At 36.6% G+C, this 13,122-nt stretch overlaps 1 protein-coding gene across 4 annotated transcripts in view; it reads left to right on the top strand.

Moving 5' to 3' along the window:
- CNOT6L (CCR4-NOT transcription complex subunit 6 like) overlaps nucleotides 1–13,122 on the top strand; it is a 113,917-nt gene that overhangs the window by 72,744 nt on the left and 28,051 nt on the right. For all 4 annotated transcript variants that reach the window (XM_060012309.1, XM_060012306.1, XM_060012307.1 and 1 more), the window contains one exon: nucleotides 2,995–3,084. In XM_060012309.1, the coding sequence (XP_059868292.1) occupies nucleotides 2,995–3,084 (90 nt within the window). The remainder of the gene's footprint in view (nucleotides 1–2,994; nucleotides 3,085–13,122) is intronic.

Below are 13,122 nucleotides of genomic sequence, written 5' to 3' on the forward strand. Positions count from 1 at the left end.
TCCCATCTAGAGTATTTTTAATTTCATTTATTGTGTTCTTCATTGTTGTTTGTTTCATCTTTAGTTCTTCTAGGTCCTTGTTAAATGTTTCTTGCATTTTGTCTATTCTAGTTCCAAGTTTTTGGATCATCTTTACTATCATTATTCTGAATTCTTTTTCAGGTAGACTGCCTATTTCCTCTTCATTTGTTAGGTCTGGTGGGTTTTTATCTTGCTCCTTCATCTGCTGTGTGTTTTTCTTTCTTCTCATTTTGCTTATGTTACTGTGTTTGGGGTCTCCTTTTTGCAGGCTGCAGGTTCGTAGTTCCCGTTGTTTTTGGTGTCTGTCCCCAGTGGCTAAGGTTGGTTCAGTGGGTTGTGTAGGCTTCCTGGTGGAGGGGACTAGTGCCTGTGTTCAGGTGGATGAGGCTGGATCTTGTCTTTCTGGTGGGCAGGTCCACGTCTGGTGGTGTGTTTTGGGGTGTCTGTGGCCTTATTATGATTTTAGGCAGCCTCTCTGCTTATGGGTGGGGTTGTGTTCCTGTCTTGCTAGTTGTTTGGCATAGGGTGTCCAGCACTGTAGCTTGCTGGTCGTTGAGTGAAGCTGGGTGCTGGTGTTGAGATGGAGATCTCTGGGAGATTTTCGTCATTTCATATTATGTGGATCAGGGAGGTCTCTTGTGGACCAGTGTCCTGAAGTTGGCTCTCCCACCTCAGAGGCACAGCACTGACTCCTGGCTGCAGCACCAAGAGCCTTTCATCCACACGGCTCAGAATAAAAGGGAGAAAAAGTAGAAAGATAGAATTAGTAGAAGAAAGAAAGAAAGATAAAGTAAAATAAAATAAAGTAAGATAAAATATAATAAAGTTAGTAAAATAAAAAATAATTATTAAGAAAAAAATTAAAAAACAAAAAAGAAAAAACGGATGGATAGAACCCTAGGACAAATGGTGGAAGCAAAGCTATAGAGAGAAAATCTCACACAGAAGCATACACATACACACTCACAAAAAGAGGAAAAGGGGAGAAAATCATAAATCTTGCTCTCAAAGTCCACCTCCTCAATTTGGGATGATTTGTTGTCTATTCACGCATTCCACAGATGCAGGGCACATCAAGTTGATTGTGGAGCTTTAATCCGCTGCTTCTGAGGCTGCTGGGAGAGATTTCCCTTTCTCTTCTTTGTTCTCACAGCTCCCAGGGTCTCAGCTTTGGATTTGGACCCGCCTCTACATGTAGGTTGCCAGAGGGCGTCTGTTCTTCGCTCAGACAGGACGGGGTTAAAGGAGCAGCTGCTTCGGTGGCTCTGGCTCACTCAGGCCGGTGGGGGGGTGGAGGGAGGGGCACTTCGTGCGGCGCGAGCCTGCGGCGGCAGAAGCCAGCATGACGTTGCACCAGCCTGAGGCACGCTGTGCATTCTCCCCGGGAAGTTGTCCCTGGATCATGGGACCCTGGCAGTGGCGGGCTGCACAGGCTTCCGGGAAGGGGGGTGTGGACAGTGACCTGTGCTCGCACACAGGCTTCTTAGTGGCAGCAGCAGCAGCCTTAGGATCTCATGCCCGTCTCTGGGGTCCGCGCTGTTAGCCGCGGCTTGCACCCGTCTCTGGAGCTCCTTTAAGCAGTGCTCTTAATACCCTCTCCTCGTGCACCAGGAAACAGAGAGGGAAGAGAAAGTCTCTTGCCTCTTTGGCAGGTCCAGACTTTTCCCACACTCCTTCCCAGCCAGCTGTCGCGCACTAACCCCCTTCTGACTATGTTCACGCCGCCAACCCCAGTCCTGTCCCCGCGCTCCGACCGAAGCCTGAGCCTCAGCTCGCATCCCCGCCCGCCACGGCGGGTGAGCAGACAAGCCTCTCTGGGCTGGTGAGTTCCGGTCGGCACTGATACTCTGTGCGGGAATCTGTCTGCTTTGCCCTCTGCACCTCTGTTTTTGTGCTCCCCCCTTCCGCCACCTGCAGTCTCCGCCTGCGAAGGGCCTTCTGTGTGGAAACCTTTCCTCCTTCATGGCTCCCTCCCACTGGTGCAGGTCCCATCCCTATCCTTTTGTCTCTGTTTATTCTTTTTTCTTTTGCCCTACCCAGGTATGTGGGGGGGGTTTCTTGCCTTTTGGGAGGTCTGAGGACTTCTGCCAGCGTTCAGTAGGTGTTCTGTAGGAGTTGTTCCACGTGTAGATGTATTTCTGGTGTATCTGTGGGGAGGAAGGTGATCTCCAGGTCTTACTCTTCTGCCATCTTCCCGTCTTCCTCCAAAGATTTTTTTTAATAGTTATAAACTTCATTTCAGAAAGGTCTTCAATTTTTGTTTTTTCAAATCTGTTTGCTAGACTATTTTTGCATGCTTGTCTTAATAAATACCGCCTTTATTTCTTAAGAGAATATATAGACTGTTAACAGTAGTTTGTTTTTTGAAATTTGATAAATCTGTACTCTCAGTATTCAGATACCCCTGATCACTGTCATAAAAAAAATTCTTATTTCCCTCTACATTTCATTAACTCATCTTGGTAATGATAGGTTTTCTTTTCACTTGAAATACCTTCCTTTTCTCCATGTGTAGTATAAATATTCTAACTAGGAAGACCCTCGTTTATATCACTCGTTCTTTCTCATACAAGGCTGTTTTTCTTTCAGTTAGAGTATTATCTTCAAAGATAAATGTAGAACCTATGGGTTACTTAAGGGTGCCAAGTTTTGATATTACTTCAGAACTGACCAAGATTAATATGTGTATATGTGTGTGTGTATGTATGTATGTATGTATATATGTGATTTGACACACCCAAATTACAGGTGTACAGTATAAACTGAAATCTGGAAAGAAATAATTCTTCTGAAGTTTTTCTTTATGACTTGCTCAACAAAGAGTATTTAGTTCCTATGATTTCTTTAAATTTATGTAACAGATTAAGTACAGTAAAATTCACTTTAGAAAATTAGTATTTTGTTTTATAGTGTATATTTGTTTTGTCTTCCAATTGTAACTCTTACAGATTTTATTTTTCTCTTTGTCTTTAGGCAATCCTTTATCACAGGATATTCTCAATTTATACCAGGACCCAGATGGAACCCGAAAGCTACTGAACTTCATGCTTGACAATCTTGCAGGTAAATATTAATGACAAAGCAGTAAACTCTACAGATATTACCGTTAGCTAATAGATCACATGTTGTTTAAGAGCTTCTGACCATTTTATTTTAGTTGTTGTTATTATTATTTTTTAAATTTTTTTATTGGAGGCATCTGACCATTGTTTTATAACTGCTTGTAGGATTGAAGTTCCTGGCATTAGTATATTCCATGGTAGTGGGACATTCTTCTTTTCACGTACTGAGTGCTTTATGTTAGGATCATTAGTTACATTATCTTATTGAATCTTTTTAGGAATCTAGGAGGTAGGAATTTTTACTGGCATTATACAGATGCAAATTCTGAGATTCAGAGAATAAAGTAATTTACCTAAGTACACAGCTGATTAATGCCAGAGCTGTGAACTCAAGATTGTCTTGCTCTTAATCACAAAGATACATAGTTATCAATTGTTTGAATTTGATGCAGAATGTTTGGAACCTACATATTGTGCACATTTTTCATGAATGAAATGACTTGTTTGATTCACTACACATCTGTGGAAATTTTGAAAGCAAGATTTTAATTAAGAACACCAGATTTATCTGATCAAAATAGTGGTATTCCAAATGAAAAATTTTTAATGTAAGAAAGCTATTAAGTATTTGACTTAAAACTTGTTTGTTTGTTTAAACACTCAAAATATATTTAAAAGAATGGAGATGCTACTAAATTCAGATATTTTTCTTGGAATAATACCTTTCTGAAATACAGAATCTTAAAGCAGAGTTAGAGAAATCTAGATCCCAATAGAGGCCATCATCACAATATTTTGGCTGTACTCTTTTTAATTGTATTATAGAAGACACCCACCTACATACAAAATTTTAAAAAAATCGTAAGATTTACAATAAGGTGAAATCAAATTAATGTAATTTAAAAGTTTTTTGGTTGATTGATGAGAGAGAGATAACAAACTTATTAGAGAAGTCCTTTTAGTAAGAAAGTAAGAATATGTGGCTGTTAAGTTGTATACAAAGCATGTGTATGTTATTTCCTTCTTGTTTAAAAATTAAGTATCTCTTGTCTCTATAGATATAGCCTGTTGACCCAGCCATATGGCACGTGTGGTGTGTGTGTGTGTAATTTTTAAGGCGTTTTTCATGTGTTTTAGATATAAGCTCTTTGTTGATACATATGTTGCAAATACCTTTTCTGGTGCTCTTGTTGATTTTCCACTCTCTTAATTTGTCTCTTGATGAACAGAAAAAATTTAACATACTCTGCTTTATTGATCTTTCTAGTGTGGTACTGCTTTTGTGTTCTCTTTAAGAATTTTTCTCTACCTCAAGCTCATGAATGTATTCTCCTATGCTAGTATCTAAAAACTCCATTTTTTACTTGCAACACTTAGAGCTATAGTCTTCCCAGAATTGAGTTTGTGTAACACAGGAGTCAGTTTTTCCATGTGTGTATTAAATTAACCCTTAGCCATTTATTGAAAAGACTGTCCTTTCATTACTGTTTTTTTGTGCCATCTTTGTCATGAATCATCAGTGTTCTTATGGTATTTCTAGATTCTCTATTTTTTGTTCTCTTCATCTAGTCTTTATGGCAGTATAACATTGTTCTTAATTATGGCAGTTTTGTAAAATGTTTTGAGATACAGTAGAGTAAGTCTTCCCTCTTGATTTGATTATAAAGTCTTGGCTAGTTTTGGCCCCATGCTTCTTTTGCCTTGTATTTTCATTAAAATTGCTAGAAACAGCTTTTCAAATTTCTCCCCTCACCCAAGTGTAGGGATTTTGATTGGGGATACAGTTGACTCTTGAACAACACAGGTTTGAACTGCACGGGTCCACTTATATGCAGATTTGTTTTTCAAAAATAGGATCTATAGGATCCACGTTTGGTTGAATCTGTGGATGTGGAACCGTGGATATGAAGGGCTGACTGTAAGGTTATATGCAAATTTTTGACTGTACAGGAGTCAGGGCCCCTAACCCCTGTATTGTTCAAGGGTCAACTGTAGATTGCTTTGGAAAGAATTGACATGTTTGCAACACTGGGTTTTCTAATCTAACAGTGTAGAATATTCTTTTATTTATTGTGCCTTCTCTAATTTATCTCATTATTTAGTTTTAGGTTTCTGTGTTTTGGTCTTGTGCGTTTTTATTACATTTATTCTAGGTATTGACTTTTTTGATGCTTTTATAGTCTTTTTGAAAATAAATAGTATCTTAATGGATATTGCTGATTTGTGGAGTGCAATTGAGTTTTGTATACTTCGTGGTATTCCCACCTTGCTGAACACTTGCTAAATATGTATTCAACCACTTTGCTCAATTCATTTTAATCCTAATGCATTTTAATGTCAATTTACGCAAGCATATCATCTGTAAATTCTACTTTTAATATTATTTTTCTAATTCTTATATCCTTTATTCTTTTTCTTTATTGCACTTGCTAAGACCACCAGTAAACTGCTAACTAAAAGTGGTCATAATGGTTATCATTTAATTTCATAATTTATTAGCTTTTAATAATTTATATTTAAGTAGGACGTTCACTGTAGTTTTTGTTTGTTTTTTTTTGCGGTACACGGGCCTCTCGCTGTTGTGGCTTCTCCCGTTGTGGAGCACAGGCTCCGGACATGCAGGCTGAGCGGCCATGGCTCATGGGCCCAGCCGCTCCGCGGCATGTGGGATTCTTGCGGAATGGCACACAAACCCGTGTCCCCTGCAACGGCAGGCGGACTCTCAACCACTGCGCCACCAAGGAAGCCCATTTACTGTAGTTTTTATATTGATAGTTTAATCAGATTAAGGGTTTTCTTCTATTCCTAGTTTGCTAAGAGAGTATGTTATTTTTTATTTTTTTGCGGTACGCGGGCCTCTCACTGCTGTGGCCTCTCCCGTTGCGGAGCACAGGCTCCAGACGCGCAGGCTCAGCGGCCACGGCTCACGGGCCCAGCCGCTCCACGGCATGTGGGATCTTCCCAGACCGGGGCACGAACCCGTGTCCCCTGCATCGGCAGGCGGACTCTTAACCACTGCGCCACCAGGGAAGCCCTGTTATTTTTTAATATGAATAAATGTTGAGTTTTATCAGATGCTTTTTTTCTGTTAAGATGAGTATAAAATTTTTGTCCTTTATTCTGATAATTTGGTAATTGCATTGATGGTTTTTCATATTACCACCTTTGTATTCCTGGAATAAGCCCAAGTAACTTGTAATATATTATTATTCTTTTTATATATCCCTGTTTCTATTTGCTGATCTTTTACTTAGGATTTTTTGCATGTGTGTTTGAGCGAGACTGGCCAGTAATTTTTCTTGTCAAGTTTTAATATAAAGGTTATGTTGGCCTCATTAAAGTTTTAGGGGATTATTTTATCATTTTCTGTTATTTAGAAGAGTTTATTTAAGATTGGTATTCTTTCTTTCTTAAATATTTGGTAGAATACATCTGAGCCTGGGGTTCCTTTGTAGGCAGTTTCAATTACTGATTTAATTTCTTTAATAACTATAATACTTGTCCAATTTTCCATTTCTCTTTTTATCAGTTTCTGAAAGTTTTTTTTGGTAATTTGAATATTTTATCTAATTTTTCAAATTTATTGGCATACAGTTGTTCAGAATATCTTTTTATGAGGTTTTAATGTCCATTTAATATATTGTGATGTCTCTTTTCCATTCCAGATACTAGTTGTTTGTGTTGCCTCTATTTATTTCATGAATAGTCTTGTCCAGGGATTTATCAATATTTTCTTTGAAGAAAAGAACCAATTTTTAGCTTTTTTGGTCATCTCTATCATACTTTTTTTCCCACTATCAGTAATTTCTTATCTTTACTTTCTGCTTTCTTTGGGTTTCATTTGCTGTTTTCTTTCTAACTTCTTATAACACTTAAATCTTTCACTTTTAGACATTTTTGTCCTCTGATGTATTCATTATTAAATCTCCGTCTAAACATGACTTTTAGCTGTATCCTTCAAGTTTTAATTTGTATAATTTTCATTATCATTCAGTTCAGCATATTTCTCCAAGCACTCATTTCTTCTTTGACTGATGAGTCATTTAGAAGTTTATTTTTTTATTTTTAGGGGAGTTTTTCTAGTTTTCTTTGTCATTGATTCCTAGCTTAATTCCATTGTGGTCAAGGAACGTACTCTGGTTTAAATTCTAAAAATATGTTATATATTAGCCAGCTCATGCTTAATTACTTTTTATAAATGTTAAATATGTACTTTAAAAGAATGTGAATTCTGTAGTTGTTTGGTACAGCATCCTATGTATATTAAAGTTTGCTAATTTGAATGTGTTATATATACTTAGTGATTACTTTGTTTTTATTCATTACTAATAGAGCTATGTTAAAATATCCCACTTTGATTACAGATTTGTTTATTTCTTCTTGTAGTTCTTGCAACTTTTAATTATATATATTGAGAATATATTTTCATGTGTTTCATCTTTCTGGTTATTTGAAGCTTTTATCATTATGCTATTCTTATTACTTTCATATTAATATAGCTACATGAAAAAATATAGCTGCGTGAGTTCTATTTTGGTTAGAATTTGCACTGTATATCTTTTTTCTGTTTTTTCTATGTTAAACTTTTTTGTATCCCTATATCTTAGTAGTTTCTTCTGTCTTCTTACTTCGGGTTTATTTTGTTCTTTTTCTTGTTTGAAGTAACAACTTAGATTGTCGATTTGAAATCTTTTCTCATTTTCAATGTAAGAATGTAGCACTATACACTATAATTACCCTCTCAGAACTACTTTAGCTGTATTCCATACATTTTGATATGTTGTATTTTCATTTTCATTCTGTCCAGTGTATTTAAAAAAAAATTTCCTCTGAGTCTTCCTCTTTGACTCATGGATTATTTAGAAATATGTTACTTAATTTCCTGTTGTCTGTTACTAACTTTTTGTTTGATTCCAGTTTGGGACCAGTTGGGAAACCTTCTGTATTATTTCAATTCTTTTAAATTTCTTGAGGTTTGTTTTATTGTCTATCTTGTGGTTTGTTGGGTGGAGTATTCTTCACATGCAAATTAGATCATGCCGGTTGCTGGTGGTATTTAATTCCTCTATATTTTTTGTAACTTTCTGTCTAGTAGTCTTACCAGATGTTATAGTGCTAAAATTGCCAACCATAGTTGTGGATTTGTCTGTTTCTCCTTTCAGCTTAGTCAGTCTTTGCTTCATGTATTTTGAAGTGGTGTTGTTTATGTATACATATTGAGGATTGCTACATCTTCTTGATGAATTGATCTTTTTATCATTGTGTAATAACCTCCCTTGTTCCTAGTATCTTTTTTGCTCTTAAGTCTACTTTATCTGATGTTAACATAACCACTCTGCTTTTTTTTGGTTTGTTTAATGTTTACATACTCCTAGATTCAGCTTCACTATGTGTATGTGAAGTGAATTTCTTTTATTAGTGTACAGTTGACTTATATGTCATGATTTTTATCTACTCTGCCAAGATTCCACTCATTTAATTTGTGTATTTATTAGACCATGTACATTTAAAATAATTATTGATATGTAGAACTTGAATCAGCCATTTTGATACTTGTATTCTGTTTGTTTCCTTTGTTTCTCCTTCATTTATCTCTTCTTGGTTTCTTGTGGGTTACTTAAACATTTTTTTAGGATTCCATATTTTATTTATGCTGTTTTAGAGTATATTGTCTTGTATAGTTTTCTTAGTCATAACTTTAGATATCACAATATACATACGTAGCACAGTCTATTGATAATGGTGTCTTATCACTTTAAGTGAATTATTGATGCCCTACTTCCATTTGTGTCCCTTCACCCTCCCCACTTTTTAATTTTTTAAATTTTTATTTATTTATCTATTTATGGCTGTGTTGGGTCTTCGTTTCTGTGCGTGGGCTTTCTCTAGTTGTGGCAAGCGGGGGCCACTCTTCATTGCGGTGTGCGGGCCTCTCACTATCGCGGCCTCTGTTGTTGCGGAGCACAGGCTCCAGACACACAGGCTCAGTAATTGTGGCTCACGGGCCCAGTTGCTCCGCAGCATGTGGGATCCTCCCAGACCAGGGCTCGAACCCGTCTCCCCTGCATCGGCAGGCAGATTCTCAACCACTGCGCCACCAGGGAAGCCCCCCACCCTCCCCACTTTTAAAATATTATTGTCCCTAGTATTTCCTCTACTTGTACTAGGTACCACACAGGCATTACAATTTTTGTTTCAGCCGTCAGATACGATTTAAGAAGCTTATGCGGAGAAGATTAATCTGTTATATTTATCCTTAATATTAGTCATTCTCTGTTCCTTCCATTTTGATGTTCCATTTCTTCTGTTACGTTCTTTCTGTTTAGAGAGCTTCCTCTAGTCATTCTATAAGGGCTGGTCTGCTAGCAACAAAGTCTTGTAGTTTTCCTTTGATAACATCTTTATTTTTCCTTGATTTATGAAGGAAAGTTCTGCTGGATACAGAATTTGAGGTTGACAGTTCTTTTCTTTTAGCACTTTATCACTTCCTCTGGCACCATGGTTTTAGAAAAGAAACTTATTGTTCCCCTTTAGGTAATGTGTCATTTCTCTGAGGTTTTTGTCTTTAATTTTTAGCAGTTTCATTATGATGTGTTTGGTGTGGCTTACTTTGGTTTTATTGTTTGAAGTTTGCACATCCTCTTAAACTTGTAGATTTATGTTTTTATTAAATTTGAGAGTTTTTAGTCATTATCTCTTAGAATACTTTTAAGTCTGCATTCTCTTTCTGAACTCTGATGATATGAATCTTAGATCTACTGTTACAGTCCCACAGGTTTCTCAAGCTCTGTTCATTTTTTTTTTCAGTTTCTTTTTTATTGTTCCTATTGAGTAAATTCTCTTGATGTGTTCTCAAATTCAATCATTTTATCTTTGGTTATCATTATTATTGTGCCCTTCCACTTCTTCCCTTGGGTTTTCTGTTTTTTCAGTTTTCAAGAGAATTTGTAATTCCTTTTCGTAGCAGCTCTATGATAGCTGCTCTAAAATTTCTGTCAGATAATTTCAACATCTGAATCATCTCTGTGTTGTTGTCTGTTGGTAGTCTTTTCTCACTTAAGTTGTGATTTTCCTGGTCTTTGGTATGACCAGTGATTTTCAGTTGTGCCCTGGATAGTTTGAATATTCTGTTAGGAGATTCATGACCTTTTAAAAACCTCAATAGCAGGCAGCCAATTTAGGTTTAGCATGCGTGTTCTGTTGGTCCTCCCAGGCTCAGCTGGCACCCTCTCTGTGGGGAGACCAGGCCCAGTGCTGCCAGCCACTGGGAGGTGTGGGAAATCAGAACTTTCCTTGCATGCCTCGCCACCCTCGGTCTATTCCTGGTGGCTTCAGGGCTGTCTCGCACTTAGTGTGGCATGTGTGGGAGATAAAAATGGGAGAATTGTTTTTATCACCTTAGAGGTATGATGCTGAAAGACGTATTAAGATGTCAACTGCTGTTCTTCTTTTCATAATGAGAATAGACTTATCTTCAACTTTGATCCAAATCCTTGTGCTGTGTCTAGGACCATGTAGATTTATCTATTAAACAGTCTTTATCTGATTTGATAGTTGGCCCATATAACTCTGTATTCCTCTCCTTTGTCATATCATCGGCTATGCAATTTTATCTTTGAAAAAAGTCAATTTTAAGTATGTGCCACACATGAATATATTATTCTCCTTGTAAGAAATACTTAAATTCCGGTTAAGACTAGATTTTCCTTTGACCACTACCTTTAATTCCAGTCCCCTCCGTGTAAGTAAACACACTTCTAAGTTGGATGTGTATCCTTGTAGGCATGTCTATAGACATTACATATAAAAATTATACCAGTAGAAGTTTTATGGTATTACTTTGCATGTGTGTTTTAAATTTTTTTCTAATAAAATATATCCTATTATTATAATGTATCTTATTATTTAATTAAAATGTATCATATATATTTTTCTACTTTTTTCTCACTCAACAGTATTTCTTATATACCTTTCCACTTTAGCACACATGTATCTTTTTTCTTTTAAACTGTAGCATAGACTTCTGTGAAATGGATAATAACCATTTACCATTGCTTTTGCTGTCACAAACAGTGGCATAATGAATATCTATTTGAATGCTGCTTTAAGCAGATAGGGTTGATACCAAGAAATAGAATTGCTGGGTCACAGGGACATGAATGTTTTAAATTTTAAAAGATGATGCCAGTTTGTCCTCCCAGAGAGCTGTACCAATTTGTATTCCCACCAGTTGTACATGCAAGTATCTGTTTCTTATCCCCTTCACCAACCCTGATGTTAGTAAACTTAAAATTTTTTTTTGTCAATTTGGATAAAGACATGCTATCTCATTTTTTAATGTTTCCTGGTTACTGGTGAGATAGAGTATTTTTTCCTATGTTTTTGTTCTTTGGTTGTTGTTGGGGAATATTATACGTTTTACTTACACTGATACATTGTGCTGTATCAGTTAAGATATGGGAAGCGTCAGAATGTTGACATCACCTTACTTGTCTTATTTTGATATCTTTTGTGCTGTCTGAATGTTTAACTATTTGCTAATAAGGATCCCAGCAGCTAAAAAGTTCCTTGTTTACTCTTCATTATATTTACATAATGAGCTTTCCATTTTTTGAGATAGTTGCCAAGATTCTGGCATGGCACTCCTAGCAGGCATGATTATTTTCCAGGATTCAGTGTGTTGGACCAGCTGGATGGTTTGTTTGTCATCTTATGATGACCTTCATATGGACTGTGCAAAATAACGTTCATTTCACTTTGTGAAAAGCATGGCTGCTAAAACAGGCATCCTTTTTAGGTAGACTTCAGAACATCAAAATGATTAGTAAAGTGAAACTTTTTTAAAGGTCTTGGATACTGTGGTCAAAATTTCTATGGCTGGATGATGATGGAGTGTTTTTGTTTTAAAGGAATACATTTCTTATCCACTGATTCCCTGGGTAAATCTGTAAACTCTAATCAAATTGTTCTGTAACTGCAAATGTGTTTAAAAGGGAGAAGAAAAAGAGGAAGTTAAATCTTAATTTAGGAATTTTCTTTCATCTGATAGTTTGGTAACATTTAGTTCCATAGTATTGACAATCATATCTGAGCAGTTAATGTTTAACCAGTGCCTTCCTTTTTTCTGTATAATGTAGCTCTAATCTCTTGCTTTGCATTGACATTATGAAAGAGAGAAAGAGTAAAATTAGGAAATGAAAGCCCTGTTAGAAAATTCAGTAATTTTTATTATGCATGCATATTTGTTTTTTTATTTTAAAAATATTTGAATATTTTGTTCGTCAGTGTGTTGAAACTTCACATAGCTTTGATTTACCAGCTGGGAACAAAGCTGGGTCAACACAATTTATATGTGTAATTAAGACATAACACCTTACTTAAGTTTTTGTTTTTGTTTTTTTAACATCTTTATTGGAGTATAATTGCTTTACAATGTTGTGTTAGTTTCTGCTGTATAACAAAGTGAATCAGTTATATGTGTACATATATCCCCATGTCCCCTCCCTTTTGCGTCTCCCTCCCACCCTCCTTATCCCACCCCTCTAGGTGGTCACAAAGCACCCAGCTGATCTCCCTGTGCCATGCAGCTGCTTCCCACTAGCTATCTGTTTTACATTTGGTAGTGTATACATGTCAGTGCTACTCTCTCATTTCATCCCAGCTTACCCTTCCCCCTCCCCGTGTCCTCAACTGCATTCTCTGTGTCTGCATCTTTATTCCTGTCCTGCCTTTAGACACTATAAAACTCTTAGAGGAAAACATAGGCAGAACACTCTGTGACATAAATCACAGCAAGATCCTTTTTGACCCACCTCCTGGGGAAATGGAAATAAAAATAAAAATAAACAAATGGGACCTAATGAAACTTAAAAGCTTTTGCGTAGCAAAGGAAGCCATAAACAAGACCAAAAGAAAACCCTCAGAATGGGGGAAAATATTTGCAAACAAGCAACTGACAAAGGATTAATCTCCAAAATATACAAGCAGCTCATGCAGCTCAATATCAAAAAAACAAACAACCCAATCCAAAAATGGGCAG

Source organism: Delphinus delphis, chromosome 5 (assembly GCF_949987515.2).
Source record: "Delphinus delphis chromosome 5, mDelDel1.2, whole genome shotgun sequence".
NCBI lineage: Eukaryota > Metazoa > Chordata > Mammalia > Artiodactyla > Delphinidae > Delphinus > Delphinus delphis.